Below are 24,823 nucleotides of genomic sequence, written 5' to 3'. Positions count from 1 at the left end.
ATATGATTTATGACCACAGTTTGACTACAAACGTGCGAGTGAATTTAACGAAACAATAAAATGGCGTAATTAATAGAAAAACAAGTAAGTAGGTATAGTCCATTTGATTGACGATTTTTCGCTCCAAATTCTTTCGGATAAGATTGACTGACGTGAAATTTAGACAGTAATCAGTAATTTAGACAGTAATTAAGGAGTGGCTCGAAGAAAAAGCTAGCTATATGACCTCTTTTACTTTGGGGTGGATGTCATCCTTTCTCGGATGTGGAGCGTATAACATTTGAAATAACTTGAGAAACCGATAGACAAATAAATTCTAAGTTAAAAGTATCATATGAAGTTTTTTTAAAGACTTAATATTTTCTGAGTTGTTTTTCAGTAATAAATCATGCTATTGTAATGTACATAATATATTCGTTTTTCCCATTTTCAGTTTTTAGTTTTAATTAGACATGGTAGTTATTTTTTTAATTTAATTAAACGTTAAAATATTTGAAGCTATTGAAAACTAGTTGGTGGAACAAACAAAGTGGTCAGCGCGTGTTAAGGCAGCAGTTCTGTCGAAACTGTCTGCGACGCGCTGATGAGATCCAACAAGATCGAAATCGCTATCTGCGTCTAGCAGTTTCGGCAGAATACTGACCACTTCGAATTTCTTTGTTCGAGTGCTTATCACGTAGTGTGAGCTACGCCGTGGATTTTGTTCAGGAAGTAGATATCAATCTATTTAAATGGATCTTATTGAGCATATTGAATTCCACTAAATAAAGCATTATACCAGAGATGGGGTTTATTGCGTCTTCTGTAGGATTTCATAGTTGTTGATGGTTTTTAAGGGTTAAACCTTGTATATTATGAACAGTAACTGGATTTCAGTTTACCACAAATGCAGCATTAAAACATTTGAAGACTGAAAAGTAATGTAAATTTTATCAATACGGGTGGTTTTAAAGGGTTAAAACGTCACAATAAACCATAAATTATATTGTAAATGTGACGGGATTTTAGTCAATTATAAATGCGTCACTAAAACAGTTCTTTGATTTCGTCTTAAGCGCTAGCTTCAAACGGTTGAAAAGTTATACAAAAAAACACATCATAAATTGTCGTATTCTAGAACATAAAATAATGTATATTTTTCATATTTAAATACAATTTCAGTGTATATAACGCTTATTTGTAACAATCGGTACCCTTCACCTCCAAAAAAACAAAAATATTAAAGAGGAGGGTAAGCTTAATTGTAAACTGTCATCAAAATCGATATTGTTCGACGGAATTATGAAGTAATGGATAAAGATGAGTGTGTTGACAACTAATATATATATTTTTTTGTTTATAAAAGATCCGCAGAATACAAAAATGTTAATTTTTCTAATTATCGAAATATACCGTTGATGTTCCTTTTTAAAAACAAGATTATTCGAAGTTTCACTTTGTTAAAAGCCTATTCTATATTTACCGTAAATGAAAATTTGGCCAGACTAACTTTAGTCAAATGGAAAACAGAAAATGACGCCCAGGAACCGATAACATTAATATTCAGGGCTCAAATTATAACGGGTTTTTTTTTTCTGCTATAAAGAGGCACTAAAAAGATATGAATTTTAATAAAATAAAAGTCAATTTTTTGAACTATCAGTTTGAGGTACCTAGGTATACATACGTATACGTATAACTTTATTTGTGTATTTTACATTATATGTTCTGTATCATGCTGGAAATGTAATATCAACTTTACCACTCCCTGATTTGTGACTGTTCACTTTCCTGGCAAAGAAATACAAGTCGAGAGACGTGGTAATTAAGGTGAGGGCTTAACAGTCTACGAAGACTTTCTTTCTTGCAGACCTCTGGTAACAATCTACAACTTGCAGTTGTTTTATTACGTTCAACCGGATCTTTGCCTCAACAGCATAACATATCTTTGAAGCGGTGTCTGATACTATTCGGATTGTGTGGAAGTGATGTTGCAGATTTAATCAGTGCACAAAAATCTAAGTGGCGAATACGTTACAGTATAAAAAATGGTAAGTGAAAGTACTACATTCTGTTAGTTTTTCAAGAGAAAGTAAAATTAATTTTCTTTGTGCTTTCGAAAAATTTAATGTATTTTTCAATTCGAAATGGTTTACTGAATTTTCTTTAATTTAATGTATTGAAATTAAAATCGCCACTAGGTGATTTAAATGGACGCTTTCGCTATGGAAAACATTGTGGTGAAATATTATTTTTTTCTTAATGACCGGGTTTTGTAAAGCAGACAACTTAATGGATTTCTAGTCAATTTTTTATTTTGACGTTTCAGCTTCTTGGTTTTGGGCCATCTTCAGAACTTTTGTATGTTCTAATTACATTGTTTCTTCTTTCTTTGACACATTGTGTTTTTGTAAAAGTATAAAATTGTAATTTGTATTATACCTGTCATCACACTCTGAGCCTCATTACATCTCAGTGTTGCTTTTATTTATTAATGTGCAAATTTAACTTTTTTTCAACTTTGTACTTTTACAAAAAACACACTCTGTCAAAGAAAGAAGAAACAATGTAATTAGAACATACAAAAGTTCTGAAGATGGCCCAAAACCAAGAAGCCGAAACGTCAAAATAAAAAATTGACTAAGAATCCATTAAGTTGTCTGCTTTACAAAACCCGGTCATTAAGAAAAACATATATTAATATATACTTACACCAGACGTTAAGAAAGAAACGAAATATTATTTTATAAAACTGGTGGTCATAGTTGTCCTTATCCTGCCTTTATAATAAGCAGGGATAGTAAAATTCATGTTGAGTTCTCCCGTTCTCTTAAATTCATTCATTGTAGTTTATTCACAGTTCATCCGATACTTTTTAAATCATATTTTAAACTTCGGAGTTATTTTAGATTAAAGTCGTTTGATTCGTATCTACAATACATAGGTACAGTATTAATTCACTAAAAGGTCTGTCTAAAAAAGTTTTGTTACCATTGTAAACTGTTCTTGCCGTCAATATAAAATTAAAAGAGGATTCAAAGTCAAATTATCTTTCGGGTTTTCTGTATGTATGCGAATATGTATACAATTTCTTTGGTTTATGCAGATAGAAATAATATAATAAAAATTAAAATGATACGTAGGTATATAATTAAAACTTAATCCAAAATTATCATCATTCATTCTCAGATAGTTTCTACTTACCTCAAAATGTATCTATAGATTAATAAAATCGAAATCTGTTATCTACCTACATACACGAATTACACAATAAACTTTTTTAAAGTACCTACTTCAATCTAGATTTCTTTCAGAAGTTGCATAATGCTGCCAACTTAAAGCACCAGGGATATATTTTTATTATTGTTGGGCGAGTTTCATAACTTGATAATTTTATAACAACTTGTATAGTTTTATAACAATCCTAATACAAAATGGCACGTTATTACGATATTAAATTAACTGTTTTAGTTTAATTGTGGCTTCCCTGTATATTGTTTTAATTTCCATAACCGCATAAAGCTTAAAAAATTATATTTATATCATTTTAAAAAAATACTCATTGCGTTTTCATGAATGGAAAATAAAGTAAACAGTTTGTGGATTATCGTATCGTAAGTGCAATTAGTGAACTGAGTTCCTATTTAATAATTAAATATTCCATTAATACGAAGTAGAACTGATTAAATCGACTGACACAGATGTACGGTATTGAAATGAAAATAACTCGTTAGCAGTGTATAGTTTAATAACATTTCACGCATCGTTAAATGGGAAGATGGACAGACCTACATTCGTTTGTTTATGTCTATTTTTTTATCTGGTTTAAGCTTCGTTAAAGTCTAAATAAAACCTTGTAAGCTTTATAAGAGCGTTTAAAATTACAGTAATTACAATTATTCATTTTACCATAATTCTCTGTTCAAATATTCTTCGCCCATATATTAAAGTCATAAATAGATTTAATTTTTAAAGCGACGTGGTAGCATCAGTATATGTTCATATAATTACAATTAGTTACTACTGCGACTCTATTGTACGAGGGTGGATTGATAAGTTTCCGGCCTGACCAAGAAAAACAAGGTTTTTAAAAATTTTTTTTTTTTATTTCTCAACATAATCTCCTCCAAGGCTGATACATTTCTCATAGCGGTGTTCCAGTCTATTAATGCCATCTCTATAGACTGATTCGTCAAGCTCCTCAAAATAACCATTTACAGCTTCGATTACTTCTTCATTGTCCGCAAATCTCTTACCGCCAAGCCATTTTTTGAGATTAGGGAACAGAAAATAGTCACTCGGGGCTAGGTCTGGAGAGTAAGGAGGGTGCGGCATCAATTCAAACTTTAGATCGTTGATTTTAGCCGTCGCAACGATTGACGTGTGCGCTGGTGCGTTATCGTGATGAAACAAGATTTTTTTCTTCGCCAGATGAGGTCGTTTAATTTTCACCTCGTGGCTCAAACGTTGCAATAAGTCTGCGTAGTATTGACCAGTGATAGTATTACCCTTTGCAAGGTAATCAATGTATATAATACCTCTTGCATCCCAAAAAACAGTAGCCATAACCTTGTTCGCCGAAAAAATTGTTTTTGCCTTCTTTGGAGTTGGTTCCCCTGGTCCAATCCACTGTTTAGACTGTTCTTTGGTTTCAGGAGTGTAGTGGTGGACCCACGTTTCGTCAACGGTTACGAATCGACGCAAAAATTCGCTTGGATTACGCTTATACAATGACAAATTTGCGGTAGAAATGTTTTTTCGAATCAATTTTTGGTCGACTGTTAGCAAACGCGGCACCCATCTTGCACAGAGCTTTTCCATATGCAAATGTTGGTGCAAAATATGTTGCACACGTTCATATGACATCTTACAGGTCTCAGCTATCTCACGCACTTTCAATCTGCGGTCTCCCAGCACTATTTGATGAATTTTTTCGATCATATCTGGAGTTGTGACCTCAACGGGGCGTCCTGAGCGAGGCCCATCAGAGGTGCTCACACGACCCTTTTTAAACTCGGAAACCCACTGCTTAACGGTTGAATATGACGGGGAGGATGTCCCCAGTGTTGAGTCCATCTCTTTTTTAATTTCCTTCGGCGTTAACCCCTTCAAATAAAAGTATTTGATGACAGCACGATTTTCCTGCTTTTCCATTTTTACGAAAACCACAGAGGCGTCTTGTTCAGCGTGCTGTCAAACCTACACTAGCAAGGAGATCGGGCTGAAACTATAGCTACAAGCTATCCAAGGATGGTACTATAGAATGTCACCTCAAGGTAGGCCTAGTGGCGTCATCTCTTGGTTAGGCCGGAAACTTATCAATCCACCCTCGTATTGTATTAATTACGTATGGTAAATAGATCGATAGGTTTATTGCGACAATCACTTCAAGGCAGAAATGCTTACAATCAAAAATGAGGAAACGTGACAATCGACACAGGTGTGAGGTGTTCACGGTCGGTAAAAGTCGGAAGTAACAGCGAAATGATAATGTAGTTTGTTTTGTTTACTTGTGGCGCCTTAACGTAAATCGGCCTGTTTATATTGATTACAAGCTTTTACCCACAGCTTCGCTCGTGTTGATGTCTTAATAATGTGTCAAAGATCACCGAAAATACAATAATTTGAAAATTTGATCTTAAGTCTTCATCAGGATCATCAGGATAAAACTAGTTTTTAATTTTGTAGGTCAAATTTAGACTTTGAGTAAAATGATAGTAAATACTGTCCTTTATTGCTCGAGAATAGTATTTTTTCTGGATAAAAGGTACCTTATATCCTTCTATACATCCCTAGCAATGTGTGCACAAAATTTTATAATGATCGGTTGAGTAGTTAAGGCGTGAAAGTGTACCAAACAAACTAACTCACAATCCCATTTACAATATTAGTTAGATTACTATTATGAGGCTATGACTCGTCCAAATTCAGACAGATGGTTATCATTGTCGATGCTGCATTGCACTTACATTTTAACAATGACGTACCTCCATATCATAATACTTCAATATAATAATTTCGTCGGTGGGCGTTTAGCCACAGCCACTACCATATTTTATCTATGCACTCAGGAATAACAAATTTCTACAATTGTAGAAACTATTGGTGGGGAAATGAAAATAATTGTCTTATGTCTTATTTATGTTGCAAGGATTTTGTCTGAACATGTGTTGATATTTCCCCTACAATTTACCAATACAATTTTTCTGTCTAAACGTCCAGCATAAGTTAACCTTGTTGCAAACTTTATAGAGTAAAAAATAGTACTTAATATTATTTTACACAAGACAGGTACAAAAATAAAGGTTTCAGCTTTAAAATGGGTTAAATAGTTGTCAGAGAATTGAACAACCACTTTGCATTTTCGGAATGTTCCGGGAACGTCCGTTATTTTTCGAAATTGTTCCCGAAATGACATTATGATACTTAAAAAGGTTTACAAAGCGAATGCGCCATGTTGGACGCCAGTTTTTGAGCTTATTTACTTGTGAATCACGTTGTCTAACAGAAAAAAGTTATAATTCTTATCTTTTTTTGTCTCAACAAATATCAAAAGGCGTTCCCGAAATCACAAGGAATTAAAGTACGCATTTAAAAACTGACTTGATAGGTTTTTACCTCAATATTTAATAATTTAATGCGAATAACACATACACACTGACCATCTTGTTGAAAAATGTTAATGCGACTGCTCACCAATACTACTTCGAGTATTTATTTCGGAAAAAACTGAGGTNTGATTGAACTTACAAAGTCATTGTCCATAGTATACATTAACAACCGCTTATTTTTATAGCTACGGTGGTAGTTTACATTTTGGAATATTTATTTAAATATGTAGAATTCTTGTCATATTGACTTATTGTTAATGTATAAATAAAACGTTATACACTATTTACCTGGTTGACTTTTAATTCAACAACGTACCTCAATCAACACTAATGACGAAATGAGAATCGAATATAGGGCAATCTACGGCTAATTGCATGTACTTATCACAGGTGTAGCGAGGGGGTTGCTTGGTGTAGGAGAGGTTTGCTATTAAACATCTGTTTTCTTTTTATTATAGTATATTCAGCACAACTATTGTCAAATCAACTTTTGCTGAGATTTAAACTTACGACAAACGAACAACAATAAATATAAAACACAAATTACATTATTGGATAACAGCCACGAGTTAAACGTTCGTACCTTTACTCTTCCTTGAGTTCCGGGAGTAAACTATACGCTTCGCGGATCTCAGTTAATGTCCCACGCGGACTTCACTTCATCTCCGTCTTTCTTCTTTTTTTTTTACTTTGTTTAGATTATTCTTGATGAGAGGAGATCTTCAAAAGACATCTCCTGAAGTGAAGTAGTGTCGGATCTTTACCGACTAAAACGTCTTCTCGAGTGGGACCTCTTTCTTCCTTTAGCTTTTCTCTTTATAGGTCTCCACATAGTGTTTATTTTCGTGTTCGTCCCATGGAACATTTGGAATTTTATATAGACGCACATTGATCGTGTTTCAAGGTATAGGTTCCGTGTAGCAATTTCACGTTTCGCAAAATCGACCCAATATATCCCGGAACCATAACAAATGCAACTGCATATGATAGTTCCGCGTTTTAAAAGTTATGTAGACCCAATTCCGGGAAAATGAAAAATATAATTTTGGAAATATGACTATATGACACAGGGCAGCATTATCTTTTGAAAATACCACATCATTAAATCAGTAAAATTAGTACAAATACCTTTAATTAATTCTTTCATATAAATAATAAAGTACCTAATATAAGTTCAACAAATGCAATTTAAATTTTGAGGGGTGTTACGCTTCGTTAAACAATTTTAAGAATTTGGTTAGTTTAGGGTAGTTTTCAAAAAAACAGGTTAGTTTTCAGATAAACGTAGCTGAAACATTATATTCTACATGTTCACTAAATTATGCATTTTCGCTCGTCCGATATGAAAAGGAAAAATGCCGACAGAGGAATGTGTTATTTCTGTGTTCGATAAGCTTTTTGCCTTACCTGTATACTGTTTGTCCAAACGAATTAATTGAACTTATGTTTCTGTTCACCTTGTTCACGGCGTGCCCTTTTTCTTAACATCTTATACATTTAAAACCTGTTGGTATTCTGTTAGTTCACTACAGCAGGTACTCATATGTATGTAAGCATATAAGAAATGACCGAGTAACATACATTCAAGTAAATAACCGGTAAGTACATACTTACCACTTTCGATTACTAACGGCAAATCAATTATTCAGTGCGAATTTTTTTCTTCATTATTAGCATTTAAAAACTCTTAAAATGCCATTATTGATACAAATACATTAAGGTAATTTTAGAAAAGCGTTGGTCACCTGACATTAACTATTATGAGTTTTAAATGAACTTTCAACAATTTCCTTTATTATGCGTAATCAAAATTGTCTCTATATACGTCAACGATTTTTATTGCTTGTCCTTTTGACCTTTCTTAACTATTTAGAAAGTAAAAATTGGAATATACTTTTCTAATTGTTTTTCTAAGTGTATAATAATGACATCACACTAGGAATTAAATTATGAATTCCCTAAGGTAGTCCAGTCGGGTTTGTGGATAGTAAAAACCAACAATTAAAAAGTGAACTAATTTATACCTTGAAGTTTCTAAAAGAAAACCTTGATTATGCAAGTACACAATAAATTTATGAAGATACTGTACAAAGGTACTAGTAAATGGCACTCAATACCTTCTTTTTCCTATTCTTTTCAGTCTTTCAAATTAAACAAATTTGATTCCTTAGTTAAACGAAAAATTAGATGTATTGACTTACATCCCTCCACATGTTCATAAACAATTTGCTTAAAATGTAGAACGATATGTTTCAAAGCTAAGATAAAAATATGTTTAGAAAAAAGTTGTACCTAGATTATGTGAAGTATACCTGTAAGTATTTATGCTTATGGTAAAGGTGCAGTTTACGTTGCTTTTTATAAATTGTTTTTGAGTATTGTAATGCGTTCAACAACACAATGTAATAAATTAATACCGTAATTACAGTAAGTAATCTTTAACTAAACGATCTACCAACTCATCCTTCTACGGATGCTAAAGGAAGATTCAAAACTCGCAACCACGCGAGTACGAACCCTCATCTGTATTGTTAGATGGGAAGTTACAACTATATTACAGAAATTTAATTGCCACATCGAGTACATCATTTCTCAATATTTATAAGTATTCTAAATTCCCTTGATTGACTGTTAGACGGCCTTTTCATTACGTGTTTTTGGTTTATATCGTGCAAGGTATGTTTATAACTTTCCCTGTACTTGTTACAACAATCTGTTTGCATTTTTATTATTTTAGTCCATTCCTGTTTTCAAAACGCGACTCTTGGTTTCGAGTGTTAAAAAAATTAATAAGAAAAAATTATTTGAACCAAAGTTGTAAGTGTGTACCAGGCAAGGTTCGAATCGCTCGAATGTTACAAGGTGAATGAATTATTGTTGTTTGCTGCTTGCTGACAGGTCATGAGATAGAGCTCTTTAATATTAAATTTGAAAAAACCAGTCAAATCGCGAATAAAATCGACAAACTGGCCAATCGCGTTCAACGATTTTAAATTGCCGCCGTGACACCTACTATGTACTGTAGATTACAGACGAATTTGATTAGTACAGTTATTCATCATATGATTAAAAAGTTTTGAGTGAATTCAGATTATGTTAATTTAAAAATAATAGGCCGTAACTAATTAATATTTCACATTTTTGAATTTATAATTGAAAACATGGATCCTTTCCGACTATCGGAGCTGCTAACCATTCTAGGTTTAGAATGAAAGTGGGTGTATATTGAAATTCAATTACGACAACAAAAGTACAAAAATGCATATTAATCTAGTCAACCAGGCTCTTTTTCTATCGAAATTGAACATTTTCATTATAAGGCAATTTTATTTTTGGTAAAATAGTAAAAAAATACGGTTGAGGAAACATTTCTTGATTAAACAATTAATGAAAAAAAATTGTTTTTGACACCTTTATTTACCTAACGTACAAAACAGTTTAGAAAGGTCTTGTAAAAAAGTCGTTATAAAATCGTTCCAAATCGAAATTTTTCAAAAATTCCGACATATTAAATTTAATTTTTTTTTTTTTTCTGGTTTGGTTTCAGTAGGAAGTAATGTTTACAAAACATTTTACAATAAAGCTGAAAAAAAAATCAGTCGCTTGTTACTCATAAAGTTATCTAATAATCGATTTTTCTAAAATTTGTAGCACTATCATATATTGTTGTAAATTATAAACAACAATTCCTGAAAATTTCAGGCTTCTATGTGTTTTGTTGATGTCCGAACATCTCAGACTGTGGATAACAAAAATCAGCGCATTTTTTACTATTTTACCAAAAATAAAATTGAGTCGTGATGGAAAATGAGGTCATCATATTTCCTTGACTGGGCTGTATAAAAATATAAAGTAGACAAATAACATTTTTTTTATAAACCTACATTCAACTCATAAATTAGAGGTTAGGTTCGCACACAGGTGTTACACCTCTAAGAGTAATACATGTTATGTAGCCTAGGTTATTATATTAGGTACTATATTTATTTTCTTAAAGACAGTACGAGAAAACTTATAGATGTTCGTTGGTTATTTGTATACCTACATATACACAACCAGCAATAAATAAATAAAAAAGTTAATTTTTCAAATTATCGAAAAATGTTTTCAAGCTTACTGTGAAATATGTATGAGTCTCCACAACGTCATAGTATTACATGCTAAATGTTTATGTTTTCCCGTCAAACACTCTTTATAGTTTTACTCTTTAATTGTATATATGTACTTTTATTATGAGAGCGGTTTGTGACAGAAACATTCCAATAAAATTTAAATTATTTTCTAAGGAGTGACAGTATTTTAATTAATTATATTCACATGGCGTCTTTATTAGATGACGTTGCACGGGCCCGGTAACCGAGTAGAGGGATTGAACAGCACGCAGCGGAACCCTCCGTAAATTAATGCACCATTATGTAAAATATATCAAACATAAATTGTTAAATTTCCTTATAAATAATAATAAATACTTAATGATTAAAACGTTGTAATAAATCATAAATTATATTGTAAACGGTGATGGGATTTTAATTAATTGTATATACATCATCGAAATATTTCAAATTGTCGAAAACTAAAATTTTCCTTATCTAATGATTTTTTCCAGGGTGACTGTGAAAAATTACAAACTAACGTCTTTTATGTGACGTTTCGGTTTACTTAACCATCATTAAACCTTTAAAAGTTTTAATGCTCGTATCTGTCTTCTGTCACATCACACAATACAAAACTAATAAGTATTGTGATTGTATTGTGTAAGTTATGATGTGACAGAATTGTCAATTATGACAAAATACAAGTAGAACAGTTAATTTTTCAAATTATCGAAAAATATCATTTACCGTGAAAATTATTGCTCCATAAGATTACGTGTTTTGAATGTTCCTTTTTAAAAAAACAATATTTCAATTTCAGTTACGTTATTAATAATAAAAACGTCTTAAAAATTGATTAACATAAAATTTGTGACCATTTCACCGCAAACGATAAAAGAAAATTCGGCAGAACTACTTTATTGGGTGCTTGCAAAATTTTCAATTAAAGCTTCACTTTTCCTGAGCATTGCATTAACATTGCGGTTATAAATGTTAATTGATTTCTTAACTTCAAAAATTTAACTTTTTACTGATAGATACACAACGCTTAATGTGAAAGTATGATTATCATAGGAAATTATACTTTTAGACATGTTTAATATTCATTATTTAGCTTCATATACAACTATGATTTTAATGTGAAAATTCATTTTTAATTTTCAATCCCACTACAAACTACCTCAAGTTAACGAGGGAAAAATTTGTCGCCTCTTGTAGCTTAGTGATCAGAGCATTGGTGCGTAAAGCCAAATGTCCCGGGTTCGATTCCCGACAAGGGTATCACAACAGCAATAAATTTTTCCCTCATTAACTTGAGGTAGTTTGTAATGGTATTGAAAATTAAAGATGAATTTTCACATTAATATTTGATGTTAACACCCCTTTTAAATGTCAAAGTGTTTCATAATTATACAACAATGAAGTTTACCTAGGACAAATGTAAATCAAAATTGAATGATTGGACGTTCCGTACCATAAACCATTTTTTGAAAGCATATGTTATCAGTTTTAGACTTTATATTTATATATTTATATCATTTATTTTAATAGATTTGATAGAATCAATATTGAACAAATTTTTCCCGTCCTGCTCTCAGAATATGATTTTAAAGTTACCTGTTTCAGTTGCTGTAACAACTGCATATGTTGTTATTTTATTAATTTTGCATCAGTTAAATTTTGTAAATATATAATAAGTAATACATTATTAAGGTAAATCATAAAAAATCACTGAAAGTATTACACGTCGCTAACCACTATTTTTCCCTCATCTTTGACAGCAATTGAATTCCACTTTAAAAAAATAACACTTCTTTTTAGGTTATCTAAGATTCGCTCGGAACAAGTGATAATCATATCGGAAAATATATAGCAAATATGCAAACATGCAACAAAATCACCTTGTGCCTCCGTTCGTACAGCACTAAAGATGTGCTCAATCGTTTCAATTGCAGTTGATCGCGACCTCGTGATGATTTCATTCGGTTTGGGCAGCTCATAACATACTACATCCTACTGATCCCACCAAATGCAGAGCAGAAGCTTCAAACCATGGATATTTACCTTTTCCCATGTTTGCTTACGCTTAGAGTTATTATACAGTATCTACTTTTAATCGCTAGTCACGATACGAAGCAAAAAACTTTACCTTCTCCCTTGAAGCAGCAGTTCACACGTGAAAACATGCCGTTCGACGTTTCCCGGTTTCAACTCGTAGAACGCTCAATGTCCTTGCTTCTTAATAATTCCTAATGCTTTCAAATGTTTCGAAATTGTTGTGTCTACTGGTGATTATTTTCCATTCAGTTAGTACGTGGCATGAGTCTTCATGCATGAAGTAATGCTTCCAATTCTTCATCTTCAAACTTTTTCGGTGTAACAGAGCGTTATTTATATTTAACATCAAAATTATTTTATTTTTGAAGTTTGAATATTAGCATGGCGTTTCCGACAGACCATGCTGTTAGTGTTAAAGATTCTGAGTGCTCCAGCTACTGATTTTCTTTTGAATAAAATAATGTCATACAATTCCTCGTAAATACACTCTGATGAGCACGAAACTCAACATTCTTAAAAAAAAAGTTCTGGTAGCACCATTTGTTGGGAAACAGCGATTTATAAGGAGTGAAGTTCAGAACAATAGCTCCATAAACGAAATAATGAAGAATAGATTATAAAAATCCGGAAATAGTTTCAGAAGTTTCAATAAAAAATGTAATGCATTATTACCTTATTTAGAGAAATTCTAATGGAAATGGTAGCCATGTACTTTAGAGAAATGATGACTTAAGAATCTGAACTGAACGTTTTGCCAAACGCCGAAGTGATTTGTGTGATAAACATAATTTCAGCAATAGTACTAATTATAATGTCAAAACTGAGTTAAAATGTAGAAAACATCATCCTATTGATGTTTCGCGTTCTAATATTAACAAATTAACAACGGAGTAAATACTGCAATGTCCGGGAGTTACTTAATAGCCGGTAGGTATCAAGAAGCTTAACAGATTGATAATTATGTAGGTAATTTATTATTCTCATTATTTCTCCCCCTACAATAGTACCTAGGTATTTCAGGAAAATTTTGTAGGATAATGTAGAACGTAAATAAAACTATGAATTGAATATATCAAAAATATACATGCTTTCTTGAAAAAATAAAATTTATTCTCTTTACCTTTGTCATCTCACTTGACACGCTTGGGTGAGTTGGCACAGCTACTACAGGTGAGATAGTTGCACATGTCACAAAAACTGACATACTTTAATTACCTCTCATTAAACCATAACTGACAGTGGAAACACTGCACCTAATCATCTTTACTTACCGCTTCACTAAAATTTTCAACACACCTCAGGCACTCCATTTATCTACTACAGAAAGGCTGTCGCTAAATTTCGTTACAGCGAAATCTGAATTGCTGTCATCCGCTGATGACTCATTTGAGACCCCTTGATTCATTACCTTCTTCTTATTCTTCTTTGGTTTAATCTTCGTCATTGTTTTCGTAGCTTCTGTTTTGTTTTTTCCTGTTTTGATTTTGTGACACACGTGCTCTGGTGATGTTCAAACAAACGGCTGCTACCTGTTTTGCTCGCTTCCTAGCCTTTTTAATACCTGTGGAAGATGTACTTGATATGGAATTTGTCTAACATGGTTCCTGGGGTATCATTTCCTTGAATTGTTTCTTGCACGTTATTTTTATCTTCCTTCTAATGCTTTCCTTGGATCTTGTTTGCTAGTTATTCTCTCTCGCTGGACGAACGATAAGGAAATATCTGGAGTTGTGGTAGACATGACATAGGTAGTTTGCGTCAATATAAGTGTGCTTGCATATCAATGTTGACAGGATAAGTTGCTCGCTAAGATAGGTGCTGTTCTAGGATATACTACTGTGCACACCGGAAGCTAGCTGTTATACCAAGGTAAAAGGATGTCTATAGTTTAGACAAAAGGATAGATGTCATTATCAAGAAAAATTCATATTTAATTTTTCTAAAATTAATCACCGGTTGTGCTGAATACATGACATAAATAAGTTAAGACTGACAAATGATGAATTTTACCCTCTATTTAAATAATTTTATTCAGTTACGATTTATACAGTTTATGAAAAGGGTTCATTAAATCTTCTCGAACAAAAATGGCAATAGTCAATTGGTCATCCATGTTTTCAGCTCAAATTCAAATATGCCATCTCACCCGGCGTACCATCTCTCTTGGAATTACCTTAAACGTTTAGATTTAGTGCATTAAATTTTATAAAACTTCTGAAAAAGGCGGATATTAAATATGGTTTTATGAATTGCGTAATTTAGAGTAAGTATTTAAACATTTACGAAAGCAATTTCAACGTTTTAACAAATTAATTAAAATGATGTATTACCTTATTGTGATTGAATAGTATGTGTAGGTATTGTTTACAATGTGTGTAATATACATAGAAATCAATTTATTTGCACATTTCTGTCGCTTTCACTGTTCGTTTTAGATTTCTGTAAACAAAAGTACTTTCTATTCAATTGAATTTTAGACTAAGAACCACAAGTTATAAGTTGCTCAATTTATAAAACTAAGTATTGAATAATTTTAGATCTTAAAAATAATTGTAGGTACTTATATAAGTTATTAAATCAGTTCAATTATAAAATAACAGAATACTTTCTTTCTCGTCAAGTGCGTGCAGTGCTGACAAATTTTTATTATAATAGCTACTTAAATCTTCTTCACTTTATTTGCTACCCAATTTGTCACTTGAAAATGTACGTGTTTTTCGAATTCGATTTTAAATAAATCAAATATATCTAAAACGTACCTAATTGCCTAACTTATAAAGAAGAGAATTCATACTTATTCCTTACAGTCTATAACATCTAGAAAGAAATTAGGAGATTAGGAGAGTTTTATGAAAGTACGCTTTTCTATAAATAAATGTATTTGTGCCAAAACCATACAAAATGTAAATTTGAAATTTTAATTGTTTTTAAGTATAATAACGGGTTTAACTTCCGATAATTTCTGTTATTAGAATCAACTTTTCATTAGTTATTAACAATAGAAGTAAAGAGCTATTTTGACGGTTTTTGTATTTTGTTTTCGAGTTTCTTGTTGAGCTAAACTTTTTTTCTACAGTTCTTAGCCTTTTTATCTACAAAAAAATTGATTTTTTCAACTTTGTGCATCATTAGTAATATTCCAATCAATTAAAAATATTGTCAATGTATGATAGATATTCCATATTCTTGCTTCTTCTACTTATTGGTTGTAGTATTGTGCAGTGGTTCACGGCGCTACGCGATCTCGTGGTCATTAATATAACTATTCCCAGAGTGTCAGCTGTGATATTGTTTAAGGTTGTTTTAGAAACTTAGATTATTATTAAAATGTTGTTATCGATAAATCAAGTTCTTGAATTTATTAAATCGACTCCTAAATATACAAGTTTTGCACTCTCTGTACAAATCAAATGTTAATCCTAACTAATATTATAAATGCGAACGCGAAAGCTTGTTTGTTATTGAGATTTACTAAAATAATAATAACATGCCCATTTATTTTAAATGGATGTTGTATATTTTTTATTTTATTTAACAGAAAGTGTTAACCGAGCTTTACTTTCTCAACTTTAACGAAAATTAAATTTTGCTACTAAAACTAAAATCGAGAATTGTTGGTTAATATCGTCAAAATAGTTGCGGCTTTTATGTTAGAAACTTTTTGTTTTTAACGAAGTTTCCCACAACAACTGTTTGTGTAAAAAATTCTTTAAAGAAGTCGTTCATGGAACTGAGCGTAACAAATTCGTTTTTTACAACTCTGTTAACTTTGTTGAACTACAGAAATAACAGTCTTGCTCCTTCGATATTCAATCATGGTCTATGATTACATACTAAAAAAATATAAGTGTACCATTAAAGCATCGAAACGACTTTACCCATTTTTAGACGAACTCGCATAGTTTATTGTGATACGTTTACCCAATCCATTAAATTACACGTTTCGAATTTATTTAGATTTGTTAATGTTATTGAAAGCTTGTTTCCTGTTTACCTCTTACTTTAAATTACGATTTTCATTATAACAATCAAAGCGAGATAATGTGGTTAGTTACGTCTACCATCATTTCTTATTCATTTTCTTTTTATATTACGACGACTTCTGTCCTAATCGACTTCTATGAAAAAGGTCCTAATTAATAATTTAGAAACGATTTAACATTTAATTTACCAATTATTTACACCGATACGCTACTAATTTAAACAATACCTTATGTTATGGGTACGTGATACTACAGTAGCAAAGTATTCAGGTGGGTGTCGAATATTGAAAGCACTGAACAACAGAGTATACGGGGTGTAACAGAAATAAGTGCGGAGCTTGCATGAAATAATAGGGCACAATAAAACAAGAAAATTGAGTAAATTTAATTCCTTCTCTAGTAAATAAATACGACTCGCAACGCCGTAATTAATCAGCTGTTAATTACTAGCATCAGTGTAGTATTTGTTTTGTATTTTTTGAAGTGAAAACTTCTGTAGCGACGTTGGGCACTTTTTGGTAGGGGAAAATGTTATGGGTTCGCGTCACCGACATGCTCACGACTGGCGCACGCGCAGCGACCGTGTGTGTAGGCGTTAGACGCTTTTTGGATGGGTGAAAGCGTTCGCATCACCGACATGCTTGTAGCAATATATCTGAGTATATCTGTAGCTATACATCTACGACGATCGATGCGGTTTTTACGCGATATTTAGAATAAATTTCAATCAAACGTATTCTTACTTTAGTTACTATAAGCCTATTGTATCTTTTTTAGAACACAATGAAATAATTGAAAGTACAAAAAGTCTAAGAATTGTTGAAATTAATGATGACAATGATGCAAACAATGTTAAAAATCAAGTACATTGAAATTTATGTAAATATTTGAATAATAAAAAACCATATAAACATGCATATAATTGTTGCTCGGAGTGTCAATAGATGTGAAAACCAGATTGATGTTGATAATTTTTATTCAAACATTGTGAAATTTCAAATTTTAATACTAAAAGTTCTAAGTTTTCACTTCTATCGGCAGTCCCTATANAAATATAAAGAGATAATACATGCAAGTGTGATAATTATAATGATGTTGATATTGGATTCTTTGCAGCCTTATTATTCGTGGAATCGTGAAAGTGAAAATTTATCTATTTATTTCCGAGTGAAATCTACCTGGGATAATATTGCACAAAAAACTGAGGTTTTTTTGTGACCCTCAAAGTGGTAAAATGTAGACTTCTTTAAATTGTAATTGTAAAGCCAGTTGATCAATCGGTTGATGCTTTTTTGTTTGAAACATCATTTAACTACAACCATAAACCATTTAAATCGTTTTTTGACATGCTTTAAATGCAAAAATATAAAGAGATAATACATTCAAGTCCGATAATTATAATTATGTTGATATTGGTTTTTATGCAGCCTTGTTATTCGTGGAATCGTGAAAGTGAAAATTTATCTGTTTATTTCCGAGTTAAATCTACCTGGAATAATATTCCACAAAAAATTGAGCTTTTTCTGTGACCCTCAAGTGGTAAAATGTCAACTTCTTTAAATTGTAATTGTAAAGCCAGTTGATCAATCGGTTGATGCTTTTTTGTTTGAAACATCATTTAACTACAACCACAAACGATTTAAACCGTTTTTTGGCATGTTTTTAATGCAAAAATATAAAGAGATAATACATTCAAGTGTGATAATTATAATGATGTTGATATTGGTTTCTTTGCTGCCTTGTTATTCGTGGAATCGTGAAAGTGAAAATGTATTTGTTTATTTCTGACCCAAATCTACCTGGGATAATGTTACTTACATGAAAAACTGAGCTTTTTTTTCTCTCAATCTGATAAAACGGCTGCTACTATTATTGTCTAAATTTTAATTGTAAAGCGAATTGATCAATCGATTTCTACTTTTTGTGGTTGAAACTGCATTTCACTACAACCATTTTTAAAATACACTTGTTTCTGTGATTGATTTTTAGAAACCGTTTGACAGATGACTCCAGTTCATCATGCATTCTGCTAAAAGTAACATCCGTAACAATCCCAACCCTAACATAAGTTATTTTTTTTTATTTTATTTATTTTCTTTATAAAAATGGCACGTCGATTCGTAAAGGTTCGCCATCCCTAGCCTATAACATCACAATTCGAACGCTTCTAACCTTTTCTTTTCCGCAGCGATCACTGTCCTTGTTTCGCACACGTACAGCGCCGCGCTCCAAACATACACCTTTAACAACCTTTTTCGAAATTCTAAATTAACCGTTCACAAGCTTAGAAGTGACTTCTTTTATTGAAGGCGTCTCGACCCTGCTCTATCCTCTGCTTTATATCCCTATTACTCCTTCCGTTCTGACTTATCTGAGCTAAATACCGAAAATCATCCACTTCTTCTAATTTTTCGTCTTCTGTCTTTATATTCGCTCTTTCCCTACTTTTTCTTCTCTTGCATACCAGTATTTTTGTTTTACTTTTATTTGTTTTCATACAGTTTTGTCAATACCTCTTCCATTTTATTTAATGCTGTCTCTAACTCCTTGCTAGATGCTAATACTGCTATATCATCTCCAAATCTAAGCATACTAATCTTTTGTCCCTGTATATCTATCCCTACAGTTATATTGTCTTTACTGATATTGATTGCGTATTTGATGTATAGATTAGAAAGTAGCGATGATAGTGTGCATCCTTGTCTGACTCCTCCCTTCCTAATATTTATTCTCTACGATACTGTTCCAGTTCTATATATCTAAATCTAGAAATCCTATATATGCACTCTTTCCTTTCTCTATCGTTTTCTCTATTGTTACCCGTAAAACTAGAAAGGTCTCCCGAGTTCCTTTATTTCTTCTAAAATCAAATTGATGTTCCCCTAATAGTTTCTCCGCCCTTTTTTCTTTCTTCCTCTGTATAATTCTAATAAAGATTCTTGACGCATGGGAAGTTAAGCTAGTTGTTCTAAATGTCTCGCACCTATTCGCGCCTCTCTTTTTAGGTATCGTTACTACGATGTATCGCTTATAATCCTCTGGAACTTTCCCCGTCTCATGAATGTGACTAACCAGCTTAAACATATGATCTCTAACCTCTTGTCCTGCATGTTTTAGAATTTCCCCATGTACCCATCTATACCTGGCCCCTTATTATTCTTTTTAATTTTAATTTAAATACTTAAATAATACAAGTTACCGCAACTGTGCATATCAACCACTGCCCACAATTACAACTTACAAGAGATTGTATCACTGTTAGTGTTATTCAACTTATATTAAACGTTCTATACAAGCAAAAATCCGCATATTTCGTGGGTTCGAGTTAGCGTAATTGTAATATTGTAAACGTGACCAATGGAGCATAATAGCAGTATTTGTTAACTTTTTCAATAATTCAACATGTAATTGTAGCGCTATTTCTATTTGGCAGCAATGGTGTTAATTGTTGTAAGTTGAAGACCACGAAATATTTGATTGACGTTTCTATGGAACGATATTGCATTGTAAGGCTATATCGTAGAGAGTGTAACTCAAATTCATCCATGAATATATCAAAAATATATAATAACAGTTGAAGTTCTTGCTATTAGTATTTAAAATGGTTTGTAAGTATAGCAGATGTAGAAGTATATACGTTTAATAATACAGTAAAAATTGCAAGGGTGTGACAGATAGGAACAAAAAGCAAGTAGACCAGTCGAAAATGTAGGGTTTCTGTTTTGTTTGGGTGCTGAAACTGCAAAAGGAACAACATTGAAAAATTGAAAGGCATTGATATGTATATTTTGTATGTATTCGTAATCCAAAGACAAAAGTAATCACCGTGTAATCTGATCTTGTTGATCTTCATCTTTAGCTATGCTTTGCTGGTTTTTGTGGTTTTCGCGGCCGAACAAGATTAAAACAACTAACTGTCCATATCCCAACTGCAAAAAGCTAAAATAAATCAAGAGTATTTTCTTCTAGCATGTTTAAGAAAAAAGTAGAATATCAATTTGTCTTTTTTTTGTTTTAATAATAATTAGATCAACTACATTAAATCATTAAATTTATCATATACGAGGGTGGATTGATAAGTTTCCGGCCTAACCAAGAGATGACGCCACTAGGCCTACCTTGAGGTGACATTCTATAGTACCATCCTTGGATAGCTTGTAGCTATAGTTTCAGCCCGATCTCCTTGCTAGTGTAGGTTTGACAGCACGCTGAACAAGACGCCTCTGTGGTTTTCGTAAAAATGGAAAAGCAGGAAAATCGTGCTGTCATCAAATACTTTTATTTGAAGGGGTTAACGCCGAAGGAAATTAAAAAAGAGATGGACTCAACACTGGGGACATCCTCCCCGTCATATTCAACCGTTAAGCAGTGGGTTTCCGAGTTTAAAAAGGGTCGTGTGAGCACCTCTGATGGGCCTCGCTCAGGACGCCCCGTTGAGGTCACAACTCCAGATATGATCGAAAAAATTCATCAAATAGTGCTGGGAGACCGCAGATTGAAAGTGCGTGAGATAGCTGAGACCTGTAAGATGTCATATGAACGTGTGCAACATATTTTGCACCAACATTTGCATATGGAAAAGCTCTGTGCAAGATGGGTGCCGCGTTTGCTAACAGTCGACCAAAAATTGATTCGAAAAAACATTTCTACCGCAAATTTGTCATTGTATAAGCGTAATCCAAGCGAATTTTTGCGTCGATTCGTAACCGTTGACGAAACGTGGGTCCACCACTACACTCCTGAAACCAAAGAACAGTCTAAACAGTGGATTGGACCAGGGGAACCAACTCCAAAGAAGGCAAAAACAATTTTTTCGGCGAACAAGGTTATGGCTACTGTTTTTTGGGATGCAAGAGGTATTATATACATTGATTACCTTGCAAAGGGTAATACTATCACTGGTCAATACTACGCAGACTTATTGCAACGTTTGAGCCACGAGGTGAAAATTAAACGACCTCATCTGGCGAAGAAAAAAATCTTGTTTCATCACGATAACGCACCAGCGCACACGTCAATCGTTGCGACGGCTAAAATCAACGATCTAAAGTTTGAATTGATGCCGCACCCTCCTTACTCTCCAGACCTAGCCCCGAGTGACTATTTTCTGTTCCCTAATCTCAAAAAATGGCTTGGCGGTAAGAGATTTGCGGACAATGAAGAAGTAATCGAAGCTGTAAATGGTTATTTTGAGGAGCTTGACGAATCAGTCTATAGAGATGGCATTAATAGACTGGAACACCGCTATGAGAAATGTATCAGCCTTGGAGGAGATTATGTTGAGAAATAAAAAAAAAAAATTTTTAAAAACCTTGTTTTTCTTGGTCAGGCCGGAAACTTATCAATCCACCCTCGTACATACACACATTTTATTTTTCAAGCTGACTCAGCTAATTTCAAAATTTTATTTATAAAAATCCTGATGAATAGCGAAAACATACTTACAAGTTTTTTGTATTAATAACATGAAATGGTGGTTGACAATTTTTTATTTAAACAACTTCATTTATAATTACGTCATTCAAGCTACTATTGAAGCAACATTTCTATTTCTTTACTGTTTTGTAACTTTATGCAAGAGTGCATTTAGTTGAATAACGATTATCTGGTAAATGCGTCCCATTTTAAACTATCATGCAATTACTTCAGTTTTATTAGCTATTCACCTTGGCAAAAGTTTTATTTTTATCCGGAAGTCTGCAAAAACGGCCTATTTTAAAATATCTTGATCGATGAACCGTCTTCTTCGAAAATGTATGGTGTATATATACTGCAACAACTGTTAATCAGTTAATGCACATTAAACAGAATTTTTAATGAATCGTATAACATAATATCCATATGAACGAGAGTAGTTATGTAGAAGATATAATTAAAACAAAGCGAGAAAGTATAGGATCCCTGAATTAAAATTATGTTTTAAAAGAAATAAAAACCTACCAAACAAATTCGAAGTGGTCTGTATTCTGTCGAAACTGCCAGACGCGGATCGCGATTTCGATCGTGGATCTCTTTAGCGCGTAGCAAACTAGACTTGTGTAACTCGTGAACGAGTCGTTCATAAGAACGGCTCACTTCAACTAAACCGAGTGAAGTAATTCAGCAATTGAAAGAATTATAGTTCAGTAGTTCACATCTTGTACAGTAGAATTAATGCATTTTCAACCTATCGGGACTAATCGACTCATGTATTTCTCTCCTCCATCCCCATTTTGTGGCAGTCACAGATCAATCAGAAAAAAACTGCGTAAATCTTTACGCAGTAGTTACGCGCCAATTTTGAATATAAAACGTATAATTTTCTTTTGCGCATCTATTTTTTCATTCGATAAGCAACGTAAGAGAAGTTTTGCGTGAGAAGTGGGGACGAAAAATTTGAAAATACATGAGTAAAATCAATTGAAAATAGATGGTATTTAAAATACATGAGTTCTACGTTTTGCGTACTCTACATTCTGAGCGCTGAACTAAATGAACTACTGAACTATAATGGTTAATTAGTTCACTTCATTGAAGAACATTTATTGAACTACATCAGTGAATTGAACTACAATTCCCAAGTCTATAGCAAACAGTCTCGACAGAACACACACCAATTTTTACCTACTGTCTTAACAGCGCTGACCACTGACCACTTCGAATTTGTTCGATTTTGGTAACGTGCTTATCACGTACTGGTGAGCTACCATATACCTAATACTCCTATATTGCTAGTCCCCGTAAGTGGCAACGTGTCGAGCAAGAGAGACAGCAACTACGTACTTCTTCTCACTCGTTTTTACTTGATGCGTTATGCGCAAGCGTTGCGACTGTAGTAGGAGAAGCCCTCATCTCTAAATGCTTATAATGTAGTTAGAGTAGACAAGTTTTCGTATGCGTGGTAGCTTCTCGGACATGCGCACAACGTTCAAAGTCTAAATGAGGGAGACAGATATATATGTCTGCACCGTTGGGTCGGCATCTTTTTCTAGACCCCTACTAGCAATATAGGAGTACTAAGTATATGTGAGCTACGCCGTGGATTCAGTTCAGCGAGTAGATATCCATCTATTTGAATAGACCTTGTTGAATATAATGAATTCTACTAAAAATAGCATTGTACTACAGATGGCGTTTACCGCGCTATTTTTGGTAATTTTTAAATAAAAGCCTGTATAAAATTATGGGTACATGGAATAATTTTAGTTTTAAATAATTAATACTACTGAATTACTACTACTCTCACAACTATGGACACTATTTATATACTATACAAAGCTCGCACGACAGAATATTTCGGCATTTAAGAAAATTATTGTGTTGGTAAATAGAAACATTTGTTCTTAGAAGAATTATTACAAAAAAGAAACAGGTGCAACTCAGTACACGTGAAAGGAGTGAAACTTCTATGGCGATCTCTATACCTTTACAACGAATAAGTAATGATTGCTGAAAGAGAGAATACGAGAACATTTTTCTATCTTCATAACAGTCCTACCAATGATTTTTGATTAAATGGTAGGTAAAGTTATACCTTCAGGTTACTACTATTTATCATATATCCATTTCAAAGTAGTACTTTATAATATACTAGCGACCCGCCCCAGCTTCGCACGGGTGAAATGCTGATACTAAATATATTTTTGTTTTGTTTAGATTATTGTCGAGGAGGGGAAATCTTCAAAAGACACCCCCTGAACATACTAAATACACACATTACAGAATGTCTTTAAATACAACATTCACAGTTTTTTTGTCATTAGACAATACAAACCGACCTCCCGGCCGGTACCTCCTCAACCGCTATGTCCCTGCATTTTAAATTTGTAATATCTTCGAAAATATTCACTTAAATTACATGTTGTAAAGGGCATATTGATCTATATTAAATGCACAATGTATTTAAGGTACTTAATTGGATAAGAATTAATGCTGTATTGCTTACAATCGCTTCGTAAATAAGTCATTATTTCTCATAAAATGTAGAGGATAAGAAATGGTTATTGTGGGTTATCCCTAAGAGATAGACATATACCATCCCGGACTTTTTTGTAGACCTTTTTAAGATGTACAATATTGTAGTACATTATTTTGATCTATCTCGTAGGGTTCAGCCAGC

General features: G+C 32.8%; 1 protein-coding gene across 1 annotated transcript in view; it reads left to right on the top strand.

The window, feature by feature from the left end:
• Nucleotides 1-1,824: 1,824 nt before the first annotated feature.
• The window catches only part of LOC108739365, a 58,737-nt gene continuing 35,738 nt past the window's right edge, over nt 1,825-24,823 (top strand). Inside the window, exon 1 of the mRNA XM_018473245.1 lies at nt 1,825-2,030. Within this exon, the coding sequence (XP_018328747.1) occupies nt 2,028-2,030 (3 nt within the window). The 5' untranslated portion in view covers nt 1,825-2,027. The remainder of the gene's footprint in view (nt 2,031-24,823) is intronic.

The sequence above is a fragment of the Agrilus planipennis genome, unplaced genomic scaffold, assembly GCF_000699045.2.
Source record: "Agrilus planipennis isolate EAB-ADULT unplaced genomic scaffold, Apla_2.0 scaffold171, whole genome shotgun sequence".
Lineage (NCBI taxonomy): Eukaryota > Metazoa > Arthropoda > Insecta > Coleoptera > Buprestidae > Agrilus > Agrilus planipennis.
The sequence above is the reverse complement of the archived record's forward strand: the minus strand, read 5'-3'. Positions and strand labels throughout refer to the sequence as shown.